The sequence below is a fragment of the Nanorana parkeri genome, unplaced genomic scaffold (assembly GCF_000935625.1).
Source record: "Nanorana parkeri isolate BGI_ZX_2015 unplaced genomic scaffold, ASM93562v1 scaffold630, whole genome shotgun sequence".
NCBI classification, from domain to species: Eukaryota; Metazoa; Chordata; class Amphibia; order Anura; family Dicroglossidae; genus Nanorana; species Nanorana parkeri.
In genome coordinates, this window is record NW_017306898.1 from 245488 (window position 1) to 269422 (window position 23935).

The following is a 23935-nucleotide window of genomic DNA, read 5'->3' on the forward strand; positions in this document are numbered from 1 at the left end:
GTGGCGGGTGTGTTTTTTGGGGGGGGGGGGGGGAATATAGAGGAGAGAGCGAGGAGAAGGAGCAAGAAGAGACAGCCAGTGGAGGTAGTAAGGAGATCAGCTATAGAGGACTACAAATCCCAGCAATACATTATACAGCAATACAAAATGATATGAAGCTACATACTCTGTTGTTCCGGGGTGGCGCCTTGATGTCTCCACGGTCGCAGGTGGCTTGTGCGGGCTCTCACCAGGGCTTTGCAGGCTCTCATGTGGACACCGTGGGTTTTCAAGGTGGGCTGTGCGTGTTCTCAGGTGGGCTGTGCGGGCTCCCAAGATGAGAGATGCGGGCTCTCAGTGTAGAGTGTCATGTGGGCTATACAGGTTTCAGGAGTGCTGTGCCGGCTGGTTGGTGTCGCACAGAGGGTCTGGAGGCAAGCAAGGTGATCTCAGGAAGAAAGAGGAGGATATGTGCAAGCCAGCGCCTGTTTACAGGTGCCCACGGCTCACAGGAAAATGCGGCTTCAGGCAGATTCGGCTGTCGGAGGTCCTGCGCTTGTTGGGGACCTGTGCAGCCACATCTGTCAAAACATTTTAAGTGCCAGTATCGGAATTTAGTGTCTTGAGTCCGGGTATCAGCTGGCCCAAAAACCGGACACAGGACTCAAAAACCGGACTGTCTGGGTGACAACCTGACTGTCCGGGAAAGGTGAAGGTTTCTTCGGGGCCTATTCCTGACGCTGGGAGGAGATTCTGTGCCTCCTATGGGGTTCTCTGTCTCCTCCCACCCAGGAGGGGGGTTTCTCTTCGGGAGATCCCCCCTGCCTAGTACTGTGAGGGACCCGCTCCGGCAGGTCCCCGAAGGAAATGGGTCCACCGGCCTTCGGATTGGTGGGCCAACAGTCTCAACCCCTGTCAGGAGCATTGCGCCCCGGGGGGTCGGGAAAGTAGGTCCCTTCTTTGGAACCCTTCTTTGCACCCTTGTGCACGTTTTTGTGTGCTTTGTTTGTTCACAGGGGGAAGTTTGTTTTGATGCACGTCCACGGGCTTCGAAAAAAAAAAATCAAAAAAAAAAATCTGCTACTGGCAGGATTAGAGGGTCATGCTTTTATTAAATAACATGGGTGCTTCTGGAGTAAAGCATAGACATATTTCAAGCTCCATACATCCAGATGTGTAAATTAGTTATTAGAAAGTTACATTCTTAAGGTGCCCATACACCTTGCGATTATCGCACGATAATCGCGGGAAATCCCGTGATCGTACGATAATCGCAAGGTGTATGGAAGGCATGAGACCATTCTTAATGTACGGTCGCACGTCTTTTGTCGAACCAGCATGCTAGAAAACCAGCCGGGAATCGTACGATTGTCGGCGGGTTTCTGGCCTGCTCATTCGACAACTGCGGAACGGGCCGGTGTGCGCACGCTGCCCATTCAGCATTGCGGTCATCGGAAGCCCGCCCCTCAGCAGGGCGGGCTTTCGATGATCGCAGGTACGATCTGACTGTCCAAGATGGGCAGATCGTGCAAGCTTTTAATAAGCTTACGACCATCGCAAGACAAAAGTCTTGCGATGGTCGTAATGTGTATGGGCACCTTTAGGGATACATCCATCACTAGAAGCAGAAAGCAAAAGTTAGTATGACGGAAGCTTGATAAATGGAGTACCATTGAGCAAAATAGTGTTTTCTGTTATCCACAGTGAGGCTTTGATAGAGTTTTCTAGAAAATCATGGCCTATACAGTTGTACTTTGCTTGTGTGAGGTTCCTTGTGACCCCATCTGTCATCCAGAACCTTCCAACCCACAGCTATATATGGCATCTACTGGAAGCCTGTTAAATGGAGTACTATTAAGCAAAATAGGGTTTCCTGGTAGCCACAGTATTTTACGTCATTTTCAGGCCTAAAATGTGGAATATAACATGGGTGCAAAAATGGAAAAAAGGGCCTCAGTCATGAAGGGGTTAAAAGAGTTTTCTAGAAAATCATGGCCTATACAGTTGTTATTTGCTTGTGGAGGTTCTTTGTGCCCCCATCTGTCATCTAGAACCTTCCAACCCACAGCTATATATGGTATCTGCTAGCTTGTTCAATGGAGGACTATTAAGCAAAATAGGGTTTCCTGGTAGCCACCGCTAGGCTTTGATAGAGTTTCCTATAAAATCCTGGCCTGTACAGTTGTGCTTTGCTTGTGTATGTACTTTGTGCCTCCCATCTGTCATCCAGAGCCTTCCAACCAATAGCATTATGGTGTCTACTGTAGTTGGTGCATGGTGTCAACACAAAGCTTACCTTGATCATGTAATGCTGTGTTGGGGACTTGGATAGAGAAGATTTTCCTCTTAAATGAAGATGATGTAGATAGATTGTGCAATGCGTCTAATCTCCATTCATCCCTATATTTGTCTCTACACATCTGTGTTTGTGCTCAATAGGCAGAGCTCCAGCAGCAGAACAACATCAGGAAAACTTCAAGAACGCTGGGCAGGGGGCATTTTTCTCTTCCTTAGGCTGGCAAGGTATGCTGTTTAGAAATGTCTTAAGGAATTCCTTTTTATTAACAGTAACCCATGTGTGGACTAGTTCAATAATTATAAAACACAACCTATTAATTCAGCAGACACTTAATTCAGTAAAACACTTTTGCTACTTAAAGTGACATTAAAGTTTTTGTTTTCCTCCCCCCCCAATGTTAGTGAAAGCACTTACCTGAAATGATGTCTCTTAATCCGATCTTCTTCTTCTTTCCTGTCGTTTTCATCTGTCCCTCCAGTGCTGCTGCGGGTCTCCGATCCAGCGCTGACTCCTCTGTGCTTGCTGGCACTTCCTGTCCCACGGTATCTGCATGCGGGTGGACGCTTCCATAGAGCTACCTTGTGTCTCTCCTCGTCTCCCGGCCGAAAATCTGAACTGCGCATGCGCCCGCCCCAAGATCCTTTGCGGCCGCCCCAGAATTTTCAGATTTTCGGACGGGAGCGCGCGGAGAAGACACAGGTAAGTTTAAACCTCTTTTAAAGCATTTTTGAATATAAAACACCAATACCTGTATTTTGGTACTGAGTGCAAGTACCGATCATTTTTTTCGGTACTCGCCGATACCAATTACCGAGTAACGGAAGTCCCATTCAGGAAGCCAGGTGGTATGTAATGACTCGCCACCCGGCTTCCCGATTAAGAAGAAAGTCCCCTCTTACCTTGGTATGTCCAGCCTGTCACCCTCGGGGCCTCTCCAGCCAGAACGCGGCCTTCCTCCGGTACCCAGCCGGAGCCGTCTGGCCGGCCAATGAGGAAGCCGGGTGCCGTGTAATGACGCGAAGCCCTGCTTTCTGATTGGCCAGCCAGACGGCTCCATGCTCCCATGAGATGATGAGGGAGCATGAAGCCAGCTTTGCGGCAAATTAGAATGCTGGGCGCTGCGTCATTACACGGCGCCCGGCTTCCTGATTGGCCAGCTTCCCGACCAATCAGGAAGCCGGGCAGCGTGTCCTTACACGCTGCCCGGCTTCCTGATTGGCCGGGAAGTCGGCTCCATGATCTCTCATCACAAGTGACGAGAGAGCATGGAGCTGGCTTCCTGGCCAATCAGGAAACCGGGCAGCGTGTAATGACGTGCAGCCTGGCTTCCTGATACAGGAAGTACTCGTGCTAGGCATTGGAGCATTTGGGTGAGTATGAGTACTCGCCCAAATACCCGGTATTGGCACCGATATCGATACTGGTATTGGTGCATCCCTAATTTTTATAGAGGTCTTTAAATCAGACCAGGAAGAGGAACAACTAAGGAGGAAATAGGGAATTGGTTCCACAAGAGGGAGTGTTCAGAGCTTTGTGAAGCTAATGTGCTAAACTAGGCAGCTGAATGACTCCATGGAAGGACACACCCATCTCCCGCTCTCCTGGAAGAGACAGGAACATCTGGATTTGTCATTTACACACAGGCTGCCAACAAGCTTGCTGGCAGTGCTGAGTTTTCTCATTAGAAAGCCTCAGGATGCTTTGCAAACTGAGTGTCATGGATAAGCATTGTATAGTTGTATATGTGTTTGAGCTTTTATACCATTAATTTAACAACTTCTGGTTTTAAATAAAATTACATATATTGAAAGAGAACCATTATAGTTTCCCTTTGAATGTTTTTGACCCAATCTGAAGGGCATTTATGGAAGTGTTTTTATGTCAGTGGAGGAAGGCGGGGGGAATGGTAATTACAGGCATAAAAATGCCTACCCAATAACAAGGAAACAAGAGCGGGCAGCAAGTTGCTCTTTTTGAGACCGGTTGGCCAAAATCATTGGGGCTGGGGAGTCATTTCGTGTATATGGAAACACTGAATGCACCCATACCTATTAGATGATGGCCAGGCTATGAACCAGTGTCTATGTGGCAGCACCTGAATGACTTCTCAAGGAACAGCTTTAGCAATAAGACAATGGCAGGACTATGAATTTATGCAAATTCCCACATCCCGTTTTGTTGTTCCTTAAAGCAAACCAGTGCTTTCCCCATTCAGGAGGCATGAAGGAGCATGTAACTCACTCCATGTGACAGCACTGGGCCAATCAGCACTGAGCGCTGTCACATGAGGAGTCCTTGTATAAGCTAAGAAAGGTGCGGCAGGAGAGAAAAAGGAAGGTAAGTATTTGCCTCTGCAGTCCGTATTAACCTTTTGCTCGGTCCTACATGGGCACAGATTCACTTTAAGAAGGGATGCTCATGCACCTACAAAACTCCTGTTCAGGGTACCAACTGTCCCAAATGACACCATAAATTCATACCTGCATGTTTGCTACGTTCTTATGCCTATGTGCAGGTTTATTATTTATCTAGTGCACCTTTCCCCTACAACCTGAGATCTGATAACCAGGTGTACATATTGATATAAATCACATATACTGTACATCTGCTTTGATCCCTCAGACCAGAAGTCAGACAAGTCCAGTTCTCATGTGGCATCAGATGATCGAGCCGTGCTGGTGCATGATGAAAGTGAGCCATCAGATGACGAACTCCTATCTCTTTCAAGCCAACACAGCAACACCAGTGGAGAAAAACATCACGGGACCCCGAAGCACAAAAGCACAGAACCCCCGGCTCCCCAGGCTCCTCCGGAAGATGTTGACCTGTTGTGTCTCGATGGGAGTTCAGTGGCTGCTGCTCTTACCCAACCCAAAGCGCCACCTTCAAACTCAGACCTTCTATATGACCTGTTTGGAGCTTCTCAGGCTCCTGGGGAAACTCTTTTCCAGAGCGGAGGAGTGGGCTCTGCGCATTCAACGCCACGGCGGTCTGCGGCATCCTCTTCTCCATGCCAGTCTCCGAAGATAGGGGAAGGTAAAGAGGAGGACTGGCTTGTGTTCTTACAAATGCTTTTGAAGTAGTTTACCTTGCTATAGTTTTTTGCTTAGGTCAGCAATTTGGTTTAAGTCTCATCTCCTTAGTTGTACAGGGTAGTCATTGTCAGGCCCCATTCATACCTAAGTGTGAGCGTAGCCAGGTGATTTAGAGGATTACAGGAGCAGAATAGTGCTATTTGGACCCATAGACTTGTAAATGGGAGTGCTGTTTTTTCAAAGATTTTTCAGGCACGCCCATTAAAGTCTATAGATCCAAAAATGCATGATTGTGTCCAAAAATGTCCTTGCAACAGGCTACAAAGTGACAGAACCCTCAGATGTGCACAGGCCTTCGAGTATTGTCGCGCTTAGGGAAAGAATCTACAAAATGCCTGGGTGTGTATGGGGCCTTATTAGTGCAGTGGTGGGCAGTTAAGGATTCTTAACTACTGCCTTCCTGCCCCACATTTACCACAGGGATGCGTTCCCATGTGCTGTGTTCACCTGTCATGTGACTGGTGATAGCATTACATTGTAGCATTCCATAATTAATTTCTGTATTCTCCACAGCGTCAACATTTGATCCTTTTGGATCAAGTCCAAAGCAGCCAGCACAGGACCTGCTTGGTACCTTCCTCAGTGCTTCAAATGCCAGCTCAGGAGAACCATTTCTGCAAGCCACGAGAAGCCCCTCTCCTAGCCCGACAGTCCAAGTGGATCCGTATACCATGGGTAAAATATTGCGACTTATGTTGTGAAGTATTTAAACGGGGGACTCTGAACTAATGGGAAACAGGGAATTTGTTTTCAGAACGAAGTACTGATGGGGTGGTCATAATAATCTGGCCACTCAGTGTGTATATATATAGGCTGATTTATAAAAGCTTCACACAGTGTATAGCTGGGTAAATACCATTTGCATGGCATTACAGTTACTAGATGGAGCAGAGGAGCATAGGAAATTTCTGTGCTCCTCTAGTTTCATCTGGTGGTTGTAATGCTATGTGAACAGTGTTCACCCAGCTATATAGTGAGTGAACCAATTATGAATAGATGCCCATAGTGGGGGGTTTTCACACAAAAGTTTTTTTTTTCTAAAAGTGTGTTGTTCAATGTGGCCAGTTTATTTTAAGCTGGGATAAGCAAATATCTTCTAAATACAAGAGCCACATGTATTCCTTCTTGGATCTAGGTGAGCTTTGTGTATTTCTTCCAGATCTGTGCAGTAATCCAGTGTGAGACTTCTTGTGATAAAGACTGGTCACTGCTGCTCTCTCTCCTTGTGCAGGGTGACTGGTCTTGTCTCCGCCCCCTCGTGTAGTTTTCTGCAGGCAGCCCTTTAGTGGGTGGTGCCTGAAAGGCCCCTCCCACAGCTCTGCTCTCAGCACATGTGTAACGCGGTGATGATGTCACCGCTACTTTTACGAAGTCATAACTATGTTTACAAAGCCATTTGATGCAAAGGGATCTTTTGTGTATATTGAGAAATATATTTAAAATGAAGGTTTTTGTAGCTGGAGTACACCTTCACTTTTTTTTTTTTTAATGCTTTATTTTCAAGTGGAGGATGATTAATCAGCTCTGACAGCCTAGAAAAATAAGAGGGTTATTTACTAAAGAGCCGACGGCTTGAGCTGAAGCTTTGGCTAATCCTTCGGCTCTTTTCGGCCGCCTGAGCCCTTTGGTTTAGCCAGACCGAAGGTCTGCTGTATGGGCCATTTACAATAGCCCGTACAGCAGCCGAACAGTCTGACAATCCTGGCGCTGAGTAGTTATTGGCAGCGACGGGATTGCTTAGGTGACATGGCCCTTAGTGCTAAAGGTTAATGCTCAAGGATCTCTGCAGTAGGAACAGTGTGTAGCAATGCATGGCAGCTAATCAGAAGTCATTTTATAGTTCCTAGCATCCGTTATCATGCCAGAATCCCAGTGAGCCAGCCAGCCAGCAGATTGAATTTTAGTTCCTGCATACAATATGCACCTTACATGCTGTAAACAAAGCCCCCCAAATGCTGTAAATTGCTATAAATAAAGTCAAAATTGCTCATATTTGATCTTTTTTTTTTTAGCTCCTCCATCTGTGTCTATCCAACCTGATGCGTCTTCAGCGTGGGACTGGGACGCTCCATCGCAAGATAAAGGTCAGGTTTTTTTCCCCCCATTCATTTCTATTGCTCAACTGGCTATATACATATTCAGGGCTTTCGAAGGCTTTGTGAATGTATATTCTCAATCTCTCTTTCATCACAAAAAAAGAGAGAGAGAAGACGCATACATGATGCACAGTGGCAGTTACAGAGCAAACATTCTCTATGTATGAATGGATCTCAGCTGCCAGCTGGTAGGAGCTCCACAACAAAGGTTGTGTGGGCCAGTGGTGGAACTATCGCCATAGTGACCTAGGCAGCTGCTGTGGGGCCCGGGGGGCACAGGGGGGCCGTCTGGGTTGGTATGGCATCGCAGGCTGCCTGGCTGTCACTGGCGGCTGTGAGGGGGAACACACTGCTGTTCAGATCACTGACAAATGTCCGTGTTCTGTACAGCGGCGCGTTCCTCCTCAGAGCCGCTGCTTAGTCAGTAACAGCCAGCAGCTGCGGTGGAGGAGGCCGGAGCCCGGTGTCGGCAACGGAGGAGGAGGTGAACGTCAAGCAGATGATCAGCTGAATCCACAGCTAAAGTCTGCAGCACCCAGTGGCCAGCAGGGAGAAGCATGTCCATCAGGGATGCTGGAAATGTGTTCTTTCATGCAATACTCATGAGGCGCAAACATTATTAAAGGAGAACTATGAGGTGAGTGAAAATCACTGATCTTCATTATTCGAGCCGACGCTGGACAATGAAACTGTCACATGTCGGCTCAATAGATCGGGAAGTGAGTGAACACATACTGTTGCTCGCTCACTTCTTGATCCTGTCCCTGCAGAGAGCCGTGACTGTCACTCACGGCTCCCGGCATGGATTCCCCCCCTCCTTGCTCTGATCCTCCAGCGCTGACCTCTAGATAGGCAGAGTCAGCTGTCACTCACGCAGCTGGGTGGATCCAGACAGTAATGTCGGGATCCGTCCCGGCTGCGGCGTCTCAGTATACCGCGAGCTGCAACTCGCGGTATACTGACCTTTGGGTGATGGGAGGACACTAGTTTGTGTCCTCCCGTTACCCTTAGGAGAACTATGGGGAAAAACACTGACCCCATGGTTCTCCTTTAATGACAGAGAAATCTATTAGCAGCGGGACAGTGTCAGCACTGATCTGGAGAAGAGGGGATTGATGGTGATTGAAGTCGGTCATACAGGAAGGTGGGACAGGAAGGAAATGAAGGTGGGTTAGCTTCCGAAGTGTTAATGGGCATATATTGTGGGGATGCAAATTTGAAAGGAATTGAAAGTAATCCGTTTCAATAGATAAGAGAACTCGCTACAAGGATGAGACAAGGTAAAAGGTTAGGCTGGAGTTCAGCTTTAAATGACTTGGCATCTCTCTTTGATACTGCAGTGACAATTACAATGATTCAAAACATTTCTAACCGTTCTTTAATGCTTTAACTTACCACAGGTGGCTTAGGAGTAGGAAGCAGATCAGGTGCCACAACTCCTACAGGCTCCCCCCATGGCACACCATTGCACCAGTCCAAGCCGCAAAGCCTTGATCCATTTGCAGACCTTGGAAACCTAGGAGCCAATCTTGCAGGTAACATTTGTTATTTGTTAACGTTGCCCCTTGCTCTTTACCACCGCTAGCCAAAGTTATTATTGTCACATTAGGTGGAATTTAACAACCGAGGAAATGCAGTTTTGGGCGTAAAGTTTTGCAGTTGACGGTCTGAGTGGCCTGTATCATTTTCTTTTAAGAAGTGTAGTCTATTTTCTATTTATTTTTTTGCTCGCCCCATTGTAGCACTGCTTTAGGAAGTGCTAGTCGGTGATGATCTTAGGGCTCATTCATATGGGCACAGAAGTCCATAGTCAACATCCAGATGTCTGCATCCAGGAGCCATAGGTGTTGCATGCAGCGTACCTGTAGAAGTAAATGCTGGTAGACGCTGGTCCTAGTGTGTACATCATTACAGGTTCACATGTAGGCCCCAGCCTGCACCTACATTGGCCACCTGCAGGTGGCACTATAACCAGTAGGTGATGATCTTATAGCAAAGCTGTGTCCTCCAATAAACGAGAAGATTGGTTGCCATGCACAGTTGCTGCAGATTTTGTCTGCTCCTTTTTCGATAAATCCCTCTTCATGTCTTTTTAAACATACCTTGATATGCAAAACTGTCAAGTGTAAGCCTCGCCTGCCCAACCCCTCATTTCTTGTGGAGAACTGTTGGTTCAAGCATGTACCTTGTGGCACCAACAGGATGTGTCTTAGTTAAAAGGCTAGTTCATCTTTAAGAACATTTCCCCAAAATCCCCCCATACATTCCAGCATGTTTTGTTCCTTTTGCATGTTGTACCTTAGGGCAGTGCATGACCCGACAGAAGGAACGAGTGCCGCGCTCTTCCTCTCTGTAGCAGGAGTGGCTGAGCTCAGAGGGGAAGCAAGAGCACTGCACATGCCCATTGTTTGAATGAGCCGCTGCCCCCCCCTCCCCAGTGGTGCTCCTTCCTTCTGTCTTCCTGAATGCATTTTTTTGGGGGGGGTGGTAATGTGCTCATAGGTGAACTAACCCTTCAATTATGCTTGCTTCAGTATCTGCGGATTAACCTGAAAACCCCTGCTGGTGTATATCATGCATGGCACCAGGCTAACTTTGAACTCGCTGCTGACTTATACTCATGTCCCATATAACCTCATCACATGGTGGACATGTATGTAGGCTGTTAGATCTAATTTTTCCACAATTTTGTTCAAATTTCCTCAAATATGGAAGTTCTTAACTGCTGTCTTTGCTCTTAACTAGCTCTGAAGAAAATCTTCCACAGAACCTGGTTAAGCTTGATGCATCCTCTTCCTTTTCAGGTGGCTCCTCCTTTGCAAGTAAACCCACAACGCCAACAGGTTGCGGAGGTGGATTCCCACCATTGGGTTCTCCGCAGAAGCCATCCCCGCAGCACAGCTGGCAACCGAATACAGGATACTCCTGGCAGTCTCATTCCAAGCCGCAGCAACCCCCCCCTACACACTCCTCACCCCAAAACAGACCAAATTACAATATCAGCTTTTCCGCGGCAGGCGGTGGAAACAACGACAAGGGGAAACAGCCAACCGGCCCTGGTGGGTTCCTTCGAGGATATTGTTGTCTATGTGCCGAGTTTTTAGTGTGAATTTAAGTTTTGGGGTTTGTATTTTCACAGCCTATGTTGAAAGTGTTTAAATAGATGTAAAGTCAATCACTAAAATCCCACATAAGCTTTAACATGATAAAGTAATTTAATTTGTTAAGCCGTTTTGTTTTAACCTGGTAATCCTGACATGGAAGTCCTTGTGCAGGTACTTCCTGTTGGTATATGGTGAGAACACTCCATCCCTGTCTCCAATTGTTTTCCTGGGTTGTCACCAGGCCTCTTGTAGACAAATGGCCATACCCAGTGAGATGACATGCACCAGTTGCTTAGGTGCACATTGACAGGATGTTGCTGTAAAGAAGCCAAAGGAGATCAGCAAGGCTGAGATGGGAAAAAAAGGACAAAATAATGGTAAAAACAGTATTCTATTAAAAACAAATAGCAAATGTTTAATAAACAGTTCTTTGGCAATCGAAGTGGCACTCAAGTATGGCTGGCATGTACTTTGAGTTAAATAAGACATTTTGTTGGCCATCTAAGTAGTAGACAAATGCAAGCTTTTGAGAATGCTATTTATACCATACCATACCCATGCCTGAAGAAATGGGCCTCAAAAGCTCCCAATTATATCCCACTCAGTCAATCATGGGTTCTAAAGCTTTTAGTTGTATCTTGTTTTGGATAGATCTGGGAAGGATTAGATTACTCTTAACCTTTTTACACTAGGGCTACTCTTTAATTAATTTGCAGGTGTCAAGATACCCCTGCTAAAATGTATATCTACTGTTCACAGTACATTAGCAAGATCAGTATGAGATATAATAATAAATATGAGAAAGATATTAGAAAGAATATAAGAAAGAAAGATGTGGTCTACATGGACTATATGACACCCAAGGTAAATCATTTTTAAATGCCACCAGCACCCCACTCTAAATGATACATTTATTTTCAGTAATGATCACAAAATTAAAATGATTAATAATAATGCACAGAAAAGAAACACAGGCAGACTCACTTTTATTGATGGTGAGTGGAGAAGTGCTTTTTATATTGGTGTTCAGTAAAGGGTTCCCTTATAACGTTGGTTAGTGGGAGAGGTGTGCTCTCACATTGTTGGTCAGTGGGAAAGGTGTACCCTCATTCCCTCAGATTGGTGGTTATTGGGAGAGGTGTCCCCTCTTATTGGTGGACAGTGGCAGACGTGTCCCCTCGTATTGGTGGTCACAGGTAGAATGGCCTCCTTATATTATGCTCAGTGGGAGTTGTGCCCCCTCATACTGGTGGGAGAAGGGACCACTTATATTATAGTCAGTGAGAGAGGTATCCTCTCATATTAGTGGTCAAAGGTAGAAGGGTCTCCTTACATTATGGTCAGTGGGAGATGCGCCCCCTCATACTGGTGGGAAAAGGGACCCCTTAGGCCCGGTTCACACCTGGGCATTTTGTAGCGCGTTCCTACGCTCTGCAAAACGCTCAAACACCGAAATCCCATTATTTCCTATGGGCATGGTTCACACCTCGGCGTATTACAGGCCGTATGAATGCGCTACAAAACGCCCTATGCCCAAAGAAGTACAGGAGCTTCTTTGGGGCGCATATGCCGCGTGTATCCATTGGGATACAGCCAGGTAGCCCTCGGAAACGCGTGTTTGGCGGTAAAAACGCGCGACACGAAACGCGCATATTTGATACGCCTAGGTGTGAACCCAGTCTTACATTATGGTCTGTGGGAGATGTGCCCCCTCATACTAGTGGGAGAAGGGACCCTTTACATTATGGTCAGTGACAGAGATGTGCCCCCTCATACTGGTGGGAGAAGGGACCCCTTACATTATGGTCAGTGAGAGAGATGACCTCTCATATTGGTGGTCAAAGGTAGAGGGCCCCCTTACATTATGGCCAGTGGGAGATGTGTTCCCTTACATCTATGCTTGATTAGAGAAAGAATCTCTCTTACATTGGTGGTTAATTGAAAGAATGTATAGCTAAAAAGACCATTGGTGTCATGCCACTGGCATTGCCAACTGATGTTGGTCCCAGAACTATGCAGATGTCTTTTATCTGATGGCAGGCCAATCCGCCACAGTTCAAGGAACCCCTGATCACCTATGGAGGAACCCTGACATTCCACAGACAAGACCAGTCACCCTGGACAAGGAGAGAGAGCAGCAGTGACCTGTCTTTATTACAGGAGGGGGCGGAGACAAGACCAGTCACCCTGCACAAGGAGAGAGAGCAGCAGTGACTGGTCTTTATTACAGGAGGGGGTAGGGGCGGAGACAGGACCTGTCACCCTGCACAAGGAGAGAGAGCAGCAGTGACCTGTCTTTATTACAGGAAGCTCCAACTGTCGCTCTGGATTACTGCACAGATCTGGAAAAAATACTCAAAGCTCACGAAGAGTCTAGGAAGAACATACATGACTCTTGTATTTAGACAAAATTTGCTTATTTTGGATTCCAGCTTTAACTCTCCCACACTATATCCAAAACTAAAAAGACATTTGGCTGGAGTTAGGCTTTAACTCTACATTTTCTTTTCTGCTTCTACCAATGCCAAAATGGTACAGCTTTTCTTTTTTTTTACAGCCATAAGTCAACTGTCTGAAAGTAACAATGTTTATAGATAAATATAAAATGTATCTATCTTTTAAACTCAACAAAAAAAAATTACCTTTTAATATAAATGTATTATTGTATGCTTGTAGACCCCAAACAAAAGACTACGGCACTCAATTTTGAAGACCTGCTCTCCAGCCAGGGATTTAATGCTCACAAGGAGAGGAAGGGCCCCAGAACCATTGCAGAAATGAGGAAAGAAGAAATGTCAAAAGAGATGGACCCAGAGAAACTGAAGGTGAGCTAATAGACAAAAGATGCCTATTGCATTTCATTGGGGAATTTAAATGGAGCCAGAGAAGTCTGAAAAAGTTTGAACTCCCATCCTACAGTAGCTCACCAAATAGGATCACTCTCACAGCCCTGGAGCCCGAACCATTAAATCCCCCTGTAAAGCCAGAAACAATCTGCAGAAGAAGACCTGTTGCTGGAATCTTTGCTCTTTTGTAAAGCCGCCAACAGAATCTTTACATACAACACACTTTTGGGTGTCTCGGACACCTCTGCCATGTGCTGTGGTTCCATCTGCCGGTTCCTACTTCAATTAAGGACACAGGATCAATGTAACACATCTATGTTAGGAGAGCAAACATCTGGATTGGTAGTTTGTATCAAATGTATCAATGTTGGCTTTCTTTTATTATGAAAATGCATCGTTTTTTTTTTTAAAGACTAGAAGTTTTTAAGACCTTTCTTTATGGCACTCCTCACCCTCTGGGGGGTTCTCTGTGGCTCCTCTACATGTGGAGGAAAACCTGGTCAGTTTGCTTCAAAATGTAATGACAGTTGTCAAGGCTAAAAAGTGCCATAAAGAAGGGTCTCAAAAACTCCTTTATTTGGAAAAGTGTAAACATAAGATAGCCATGATGCTTTAAGATCAGCCCTCTTCTTCAGGGCTAAAATCTGGAAATCATAAGTCTTTCTACGGTATGTGCTGGAGACCAGAGATGAGCTTGTGTGCTGTTGGTTCTTGTGCACTACAAATCTCCAAACCTTGCCCTTAAGGAAAGGTCTGACCCTTGCCCTGAAACACATTATACATCTTCTGTTTACACTAGAGGGATACCGGGTCAGTTACATAGTATTTGAGGTTGAATAAAGACATAGGTCCATCAAGTCCAACCTATTGCGTGTATGCATTTATGTTTGAGCTGGTGTGTGCGTGCGTACCACTGTAAGTTATGGTCCACAAGGAAATCGTCCAAGAGTTTCTTGAATGATTCCACACTCTTTGCTGAAATAACTGCCTGTGACAGTTGGACCCTTCAAAATGTAATGATGGTTGTCAAGAGTATAAGTAATTCTTTAAAGAAAGGTCTCAAAAACTTCTAGTCTTTATAAAAACTCCTTTATTTGTAAAAGTGTAAACATAAGATAGCCAACACGCTTCAATATCAGCCCTCTTCTTCAGGCCTAAAGTGTTGAAATCATAGGTGGTAGGTGCTGAAGACCAGAGATGAGCTTGTGTGCTGTTGGTTCTTGTGCACTACAAATCTCCAAAAAGTGTAAACATTAGATATCCAACACGTTTCAAGATCAGCCCTCTTTTTCAGGGCTTAAGTCTTGAAAATATAGGTCTTTCTATAGTAGGTGATGAAGACCACAGATGAGCTTAGGCAACCTGCGCTGCAGGTTCTGGTGCACTAAAAATCTCCAAACCTTGCCCTGAAGGAAAGGTCTGACACTTGCCCTGAAACGAATTGATTATCTTATGTTTACACTTTTCCCAATAAAGGAGTTTTCATAAAGACTAGAAGTTTTTGAGAACTTTCTTCATGGTGCTCATCACTCTCTTGGGGGTTCTCTGTGGCTCCTCTACTCGTGGAGGGATCCTGGGTCAGTTGGTTCTTTCAAAATGTAATAATAGTCGTCAAGCGTAGTTAATTCCAAAAAGAAACTTGCTGTTTACACATTTCCACATAAAGGAATTATGACAAACACTAGACAGTTTTGAGACCTTCTTTATTGTGCGCCTAAAACTGGTCATAAACAATAAAGGCAAAAATATTTAAAAAGCTGTTTTCTATGAAGAAAGCAGTTGGAGGAGTTTGATCAATGTTTCAATGACAATCGTAAAGTTCCATATAAGTACCCTGTTTCCCCGAAAATAAGCCCTCCCCCGAAAGTAAGACCTAGTACTATTTTTGGGAATTGCTAGAACCCAGATAGCAAGCAATTGAGCTGCAAGTTTGAAAATGACTTGCTAAACTATTGCTAGACTTGCCGAGCTTCACAATTTTGTTGCACAATTACAGCAAGTCTGCATTGCAAGTCTCCAGACCAGCGAGCTTGCAGAGCTCTTGCTAAGACCTTCAGGACTCTTGCTGTAGACTTGCCAAAGCAAATTTGCTACAAATTCAAAAAGTGTCAACTAGAACTTGTGCTGCGAGTGTTCTGCAAGGCTACAACCTGCCAGGGAATGTGTGCAGCAAGTTAACAAAAATTAAAATTTCACCCTGCCACAAGTTTGTAGCAAGTTATCCTCGCTATCTGGGAATATAAGACCTACCCCGAAAATAAGACCTAGTTGTCACTATTCCCAGGGCCGGTGGGAGGGGCGGGAGAGAATCAGCAGTGCCAACGAAGTCAGCACTAGAGGAAGTCGAGGCGGCACCGGAGGGAGCCGAGCCGCATAGGCCGATGCCTCCTCTATAGCGCCGGGTCCTGTCACAGGTGGAGTGATACCAAATGCACTCTGCCTGTGAGGAATCCATAGTGAAAGTGCGCTTCGCTCATTCTGGCCAGCGATTGGTTAGCAAATTGCTCTTGGAAAGCTACGGCAGCCCTGGTTGTCCTGATCACCATATTTTTGTACATGAATACATGTAGACTTTTCTACATGACTAAGTGTGGATTGTTGTACATTAAAAAAAAAAATAAAACCTACCCCGAAAAAAAGACCTAGTGTGTTTTTTTGAGCCCAAAAAAATATAAGACAGTGTCTTATTTTCGGGGGAAACGCGGTATATCTAGCATATGTTTTGATATGCATCTACTCTTTTCCCTTAACAGATTTTGGATTGGATTGAAGGCAAAGAGCGGAACATCCGAGCCCTGCTCTCCACAATGCACACTGTGCTCTGGGAGGGGGAGACAAAGTGGAAGCCAGTCAGCATGGCCGACCTGGTGACGCCGGAACAAGTGAAGAAAGTGTATCGGAAAGCTGTGCTGGTGGTTCACCCTGACAAAGTAAAATAACATTATTAAACTGATACATGTGCATGCAGAGTAGCCTAGCAGGACCTATTGGCTTTCAGTACATTTGCTGGTGATGAGTAGGGATGAGGGAAGCGATTTTGGGAGAAACTGATTTCCCTGCAGTGTTACCAGTTTTGCCGCCTATGAACTTTCGCCAAACCAGACCATTGAGATTTTTAGGTTGAAAAGTAAAAACATTTTTTTTAAGTTGATTTATTTTTTTTAGCGGGGAGGGGATATTTATGGTTGTATAGTTTTAGTGCTGTTTTTTTCCTGCTCGTTTTGTGTGTGTAATTATTATATGTGTAGTCGCTTTACATTTTTAAAAAGATTTTTGCTGCTGAGGCAAACTGTGCTGAAAAGGCAAAATATTATTTTCTTTTCATTATTTAGAGGGTGTATTTTTGAAGGGGTCGGTTGTGTGTGTTTAGGGTAGTTTAGTTTATTTCATTTTTTTAATTGTTTTTTTTTTCATTTTTTGTTAAGTTGCTTTACAATATATTTTTTGTGTAGTTGCTTTACAATATTTTATTTCACTTTTTTTCTTTTCTTTTTTTTTCTGCATACGAGATGTTAACGTGACACTAAACTCTGAATTGGTGCTGACACTGTCCTTCCTTCTGGAGTTTTGGCTTCAGTTCTACTTTAAGAATATTTGCTCTCTGTTTGTTCTGGACCTGTCACCGGGACATAAAATGAGGGAGAAAGCAAAATTCTGACTGGTTACCAGGAGAGGAATAGAGGGGAAATCTTCTAATGGGGACACTTGCTCATGTGACCACTGTGTTAGGCTGGGTTCACACCTAGGTGTATTGAATATGCGCGTTTGTCGCACGTTTTTACCGCGATTCACGGTTTAAAAAACCGCGCGACAAACGCGCGTTTCCGAGGGCTACTTGGCTGTATCCCAATGGAAACGCGAGACCAAAACGCCCCAAAGAAGTACATTTACTTCTTTGGGCGTAGGCCGTTTTGTAGCGAGTTCAGACGGGCTGAAATACGGAAAGGTGTGAACCAGACCCATAGAAAACAACTGGATTTTCAAGTTTGTACGTTTTGTAGAGCGTTCATAGAGCGTTGAACGCGCTACAAAACGGAAAGGTGTGAACCAGGCCTAAGAGAAGAGTTTCCTGATCTTGGAGAGATTTCCTTTTATTGCCTGTTGTGGCTTCAGGACAGGAAGTGAAGTGAAATCTCCACGATGGGACACAGAGGGTAAAAAAAAAAGAAATCTGACGGGTTATAACCCGACCTTACTCTTTCCAAAATTAAATACAAAGTATATAAAAGTTTACTATAAGTATTACCTGTTATCTTTTTCTACAATATCCGTTGATTTATTAACACTGTTCTTCATTTGTTTCTATGGCAGGCCACAGGACAGCCCTACGAGCAATATGCAAAGATGATTTTTATGGAGCTCAACGACGCCTGGTCGGAATTCGACAACCAAGGACAGAAACCGTTATATTAACCATCGATCTGCCGATCCCTCCCGTAGCTTCCGTCTAGTATAAGATCCATCCATGGACATGAAAGTATCTTCTTGGGTTCCATTTCTTTTTTTCTTCTTAGACACCTGAGTATTGTCTTCACTCCGTTTTCTCTCTGCCGAGGGGGAGATGTGACTCTGCATTTTGCACTCTTCTCGAAGCAGTAATCCTAGTCGTCTCATTCCCCCCCCGATGTATTTTCTATTTATATATTTATTTATTTATACAAGGGTTTTAATTAAAGTCCAGGAGGCGAAACATTGAACTTGAAGGGCAATTCCGCTCAGGAGTCATGCTTCGTTTTTTTTTATGGGTTGGATCAGATGTCGGCTTCTTATCTCCATCGGCGGAATCTCCTAAAAGCAGTTTGAGTCTCTGCCCTGTCTATAAATGCAGAACAAAAATGTCACTTTGGTCCCCTCTGTTATCCGAAATTGTGAAACAGAGGCGCCGTGACACTGTCATTTGGGGTTCAGCTTTAATGTTTTAAAGCTGAACCCCTTGGCCTTTCCTTCGGTCATGCACATTGTACAGGACTGGGGAGGAAGAGCAGGAGGGACGAGCCTTTATGATTTCCTCCTCTGCTCCTCCCAAACTGTTAAATGCATAACCACGAGGATAGTTGGCTATTTATATTTAATAAGGTCCGTCAACCCCTAAATTATGATTCGTCATGAAGTTACCTTTAGATTGAAACTAAACATGCCCCAGCTGAACCCCCTGGCCTTCCCTTCGGTCATGCACATGGTACAGGGCTGGGGAAGGAAAGCAGGAGGGAAGAGCCTTTACGATTTCCTCCTCTGCTCCTCCCAAATATTTAAATTCATAACTACGAGGATAGTTGGGTATTCATATCTATTACGGCCCGGCAACCCCTAAATTATGATTCGTCATGAAGTTACCTTTAGATTGAAACTAAACATGCCCCAGCTGAACCCCCTGGCCTTCCCTTCGGTCATGCACATGGTACAGGGCTGGGGAAGGAAAGCAGGAGGGAAGAGCCTTTACGATTTCCTCCTCTGCTCCTCCCAAATATTTAAATTCATAACTACGAGGATAGTTGGGTATTCATATCTATTACGGCCCGGCAACCCCTAAATTATGATGTGTCATGAAGTTACCTTTAGATTGAAGCTGAACGTGCCTGCGACATGAATGATGGGAGGGCCAGGAAGGTAAATGTTGCCTGTCCAGCCGTGGCTCATTCTAAACTATTTATTCTTGGTATCTATGTTCTCGCTGTGACTGGACACAGCTATGTTTGCACTCGTCTACTGGATTGAAATTGCTTACTCTGATTTTACTGCACACTCTGCGCTCCTCACAATGTGCATGAGAAGCCGCAGCAAGTCAGGTAGATAAAGCCCACCTCATTTACTGGCTGGGTGACTTCCAGCATCATTTAGCTCTTTCCCCCCAGCCTAACTGTCCTTGGCCCCGCCCCTTTTATTTATTGGATTTCAGTTTTGTCAATCATGGAGGCTCAGCAACACATGTGTGCATTACGTAGAGCAATCTGCATCCATATACAGCCTGCCTGGGAACACCCACCCCTCCAGGCTGACACCCACCCATCAAGGTATTTGCATAACTCCTCCCATGAGCCAGCTTGCTGCTTGCATCAGGGCACTTGAGAAGTACTAAGGCAGGCTGCTGTGATGTTCCCTGGAAGCTATGTACAGCCCCCTGTTGGCCCCTCCCACCAATCATGATCTGCCTGCATTGCATAGAGAAGCAAGCAGTGATGACATCACTGGGTCTAATATGAGATATATAATGGATATGAAAAGGTTCTATGTAAAAGTTTCATCAGCATGTTGAGTGGGAGGGGGGGATGGACAGTTTGGGTAGAGGAACCAGGGAAGGCAAAATTGGCATATTTTTTCAGTGTATCTAAAGGTCTGGATAGCATGGGGAAGGGCTAGAACCCCCCCCTCCGATTTGTATCTATGTCCCCGTTGGGGAGATTCTCCCTTTCCACTTGTCCTGGTCATCATGGCCGAGCCTGAATGGCAAAAAAACAAGGAAACAATATTTTATATTTAAAAAGAAAGTGTATGATACAGAGTGTGTTAGAAATCTGAATGTTGTCCGGGTTTAAACTGATTGTTACTGCTGGTTATATCTTACCAATGAAGTCCCTGAAAGGCCGGCATGTGACCAGTGATCACATAATGATGAAATATCGCATTTGAGTGGACTTGCCCTTTAAGCACAGCCTAATACAACTTATCTCATAACGATTATATGTGCCTGCTTTTTTTTTCTCATTCCGCGTTCGGCCAGACCGCATAGCCAGACAACATACATATTTGATGCGGATGCTCTATTTTACAGCTTCTTTAATGCATATAGGATATTGTATACGCATCTGTGTGGGTAGAGGGGTCAGAGGCCGTAGAGACAGAGCCGTAGAGGTGACCAGCCACAGACAGCCCTCTAGACAGTGATGCAAGATCTTTGTAATGATGTCCTTACTAATTTTCAGGGTAGAGTTTCCAGAAAGAAGCACATTCCGCCTATTGATGCGTTGCCCTGCTGCTCCATTCCTCTGTCTGAGCCCTTGGAGGAAATACCGGGTCCTTTTGGATATGATCATGTGACCTTCTCCCCTTCCTTCTGGGATGCAGTTTTCACAGGCCATAAACTCCTGTGTTATCAGCGACCAACATAGAGTTTACATCAGGGGTAGGCAACCTCAACACTCCAGCTGTGTCTCTATAACACTCCAGCATTATGTCTCTGCTGTGGGAGTCATGCCTGTGGCTCTAGAAATCTTGCAATGCCTCTTGGGAGTTGTAGTTCCTCAACAGCCAGCGGGCCGTGGTTGCCCACCCCTGGTGTAGTCCAACGGCTCTGACAGCCTTTCACATTTGGGAACGTTCACCGCGAGAATCCTAAATTTGCCTCTAAGCATGTGCATGCTTCCATTTCCAATGTACTTTGTTCACAGACAAAGCAAATCTCTGGCTTCCCTTAGTTTCACTTCTCTTGTAACCGAAAAACTCGGCATGTGGTCACATGATCTCCAAGAATCAGCTCTTTCGGCTGGAGATCAGGTGACCAAAAGCCCAGACTGTAGCTAAGCTCACATGACGGGAACAGAAGGGTGCCTAGAGAAGCATTTTCTCCAGGTTAGGCAAAAGCCTCGGCATGTGGTCACATGACCTCCAAGAATCAGCTGTTCTGCTGGAGATCATGCGACCAAATGCCTAGGCTGTAGCTCACATGATGTGAACAGAAGGGTGCCTAGAGAAGCATTTTCTCAAGGGAAGGCGACTGTGCAACTGAAGCATTGTTTTGGTTCTGGATAGAGTGGAGAGGGATTAGAACACCTGTCAGGTTTTTATTGCCATCTGTCTCCCTATTGGGGGGATAAAACCCTCTTTATTTGCAGTGCTCGTACTATTTTGTGTGATCGCACTGGACCGGAAAGCAGGCATTTGCTGTGACCGGCAGTGCTGAGGGAGCATGGAGCTGGCTTCCTTTACAATCAGGAATCCGGGCGGTGGGTTAAGGCCCGCCTCTGGGCTTCCTGATTGGCTAGGAAGCTGGCTTCACTTGTTGCTAGGCAGCCTGGCTTCCTAACCAATCAGAAAGCCGGGCGGCATGTAATGACCTGCCTCCCTGATTAGCCAAGATGTCAGGCTGCCTAGGAACAAGTGCAGCTGGCTTCCTGGCCAATCAAGAAGCCGGGAGGCACGTCATGACTTACGTCCTGGCTTCCTGATCGGTCAGGAAGCCACGCTGCCTAGCAACAAGTGAAGCTGGCTTCCTAGCCAATCAGGAAGCTGGGAGGCGGGTCATGACACGCCACCCAGCTTCCTGAATGGCTAGGAAGCCAGCTTCACTTGTTGCTAGGCAGCCCTGGCAAATGAAGTCGGTGTTCTTTGAAAATAAAATATCGGTACTCATAGCTGATACCAGTGATGTGCCGCGCCTTCTGTGCTAGGTGAGGCATCCCCCAGCCTGCCATAGCTCCGCCCGTCCCGTCCCCCCGAAGCTCCGTCCCCAGCTCGGTAACCAAGCTGTGTGGGGAGGAGGAATGGAGGAGACAGGGAGGATCCTCCCTGTCCCTCACTTGCCCGTCACTGGTGAGGCATCGAGATCGATGTCCTTACTGTTTTTGTTTTCTTTTTTTTGATTGGACACCTTGGACCAGAGGCGCTTTGCCATTGGTCCAAGCCATTCAGGGAGATCACGCCTCTAACACAGAGTAGAGGCTGTGACAGCTCTGGCCTCACTAGTTAGGTTACACAAGCAGTGGGGAAGCCCGCTGCTGTGTAACCTAACTACCGGTCAAAAGCCGGATGCAGCGCTGCCTTTAGTTAACATCCAGCGCTCCGTCCATGACAGGTTACACAGCGGAGAGTATTTCCCTGCTGTGTGACCTGTTACAAGCCGATCTGAATGGAGAAAAAGCTGTCAGCTGACACCTTTTTTCTTCATAATACTAGGTGAGGCTCTGTCTCACCTGCCTCCCCTGACCGCATGTCCCTGGCTGATACGGAAAAACCGTTGTCTGCGCATCCCTAGTTATAACCTTCCCTTTCTCTATCCAAAGTATTGGCTTCAGTTCTACTTTAATTATTTGTATTACTTCTTTTGCTCATCATTTACCCAGCAAAACTGTTTCAACATTTCAGCATAGATCCACGTCTATAAGTTCAATGAAAGCAGGAAAATATAAAATCACAATATTTATTAATTCCTAACACACATATTATTTTTTTAACAAGCCCCATGGTAACCAATCAGGAAAGCAAAACGAGACAGTTTATCCTTTATCGGGACAGTTCTACAAATTTGTGTCCGAGAGACAATCATTTTGTTTACACTTTTTTAAATGTTTTTTGTTGATCGTTTTTTTTTTTGTTCTCGTTTTTATTTACATGTACAGGACCGCTTTACCTGTCTGTCGTTGAGTTGTTTTTTTTTGTTCTATTTAATATTTAGATAACTGTGAAACCTTCAAAGATATGGCAGGTCCTATTTTTTTTTTTTCTAATATGCAATCCCCACCTCCGAATAACGCCACACGCGACAGATACAAAACGATACAAGTGTTCCGATAAAAGTCAATGATAACACAACGGCCAATGAGCGTCTGAACAAACCATTAGCTTGTCCTCTTTACTTGGAATGTGAAGACTTTTTTTTTCCTGTGATCTGTTAAGTTTCTCATTTTATGTTTGTAGATAATATACTTGTGCGTTCTGGACCGATATAATAAAACGAAAACCATCGGTGTGTCGTATCCTTCTCTCCACTGTAGGCTCCTCGCCGTGGTTCCATGCCTTTAGCGTTGTGTTAAATAAAGTTTCCAGATTTAAAACTCTGAATAAAACGATTGTTTCATCATCCCGCAGAGTAACCATGTAACCGTTTAACATTTTTAAAGGAGAAAATTATTTTCATGCTTGTTTTGTGGTTTGAAGCAATTAAACATGCGTTTCTTTTCTTACAAAGACTCTTTATGCATTTTTATGCCACACGCTCAGGAGGTATGGTATACTTAACGTTCACCTTTCCTGGCCCTTTCTGGATTCTGGCAGATGAAGAGATGTGACTACAGGGAGGGCTGGCGAGAAAGGGACCATTCAGTTGACTAACCCCCCCCAATCTCCACCACCACTGCCACCAGGTTATTCAAATTAGGTTTCAAATGTACATGGCTTCCCTCAATTGTTAAAGTGTTTATATAGCCAAAAATGATTTGTATTAAGTGGACTTAAATATAGTACTGTACTTGGGAAACTTTATAGACCAAAAGAATATATAGATATATATACCGATCAGCCATAACATTCTGACAACTATGACCCCGTTCACATGTAGCGACATACATTTGCAGCGGCTGGGATAGCGCGACTTTCGGGGCGACGTTCCAGCGACGGTAGCGCGACCTTCTCCGTCGGGCTCCATAGAAAAAAAACAAAATCGCGCAAAATCCGCCGAAAAAAGGGTCCGGTAGAAGCGACTTGCGACCGCGACATGGAGTTAAGACAGCTCCATTGAATAGCATTGGCCGGCGACTTCTCGCGATATCGCGCTGCAAAAATGCACGATATCGCGGCGGAAATC

The 23935-nt window shown here is 45.3% G+C and overlaps 1 protein-coding gene across 4 annotated transcripts in view; it reads left to right on the top strand.

Annotated features, from left to right (window-relative positions):
* The window catches only part of DNAJC6 (DnaJ heat shock protein family (Hsp40) member C6), a 42645-nt gene extending 24589 nt beyond the window's left edge, over nucleotides 1–18056 (top strand). Inside the window, exons 12-21 of one of the 4 annotated variants that reach the window (XM_018563099.1) lie at nucleotides 2419–2502; nucleotides 4901–5314; nucleotides 5887–6029; nucleotides 6557–6563; nucleotides 7386–7443; nucleotides 8865–9004; nucleotides 10274–10528; nucleotides 13250–13398; nucleotides 16173–16349; nucleotides 17731–18056. In XM_018563099.1, the coding sequence (XP_018418601.1) occupies nucleotides 2419–2502; nucleotides 4901–5314; nucleotides 5887–6029; nucleotides 6557–6563; nucleotides 7386–7443; nucleotides 8865–9004; nucleotides 10274–10528; nucleotides 13250–13398; nucleotides 16173–16349; nucleotides 17731–17832 (1529 nt within the window). In that variant the 3' untranslated portion in view covers nucleotides 17833–18056. Of the gene's footprint in view, nucleotides 1–2418; nucleotides 2503–4900; nucleotides 5315–5886; nucleotides 6049–6556; nucleotides 6564–7385; nucleotides 7452–8864; nucleotides 9005–10273; nucleotides 10529–13249; nucleotides 13399–16172; nucleotides 16350–17730 lie in introns of all 4 variants that reach the window. The other 3 variants (XM_018563097.1, XM_018563100.1, XM_018563098.1) reach the window with 3 other exon arrangements.
* The last annotated feature ends 5879 nt before the right edge of the window (nucleotides 18057–23935 follow it).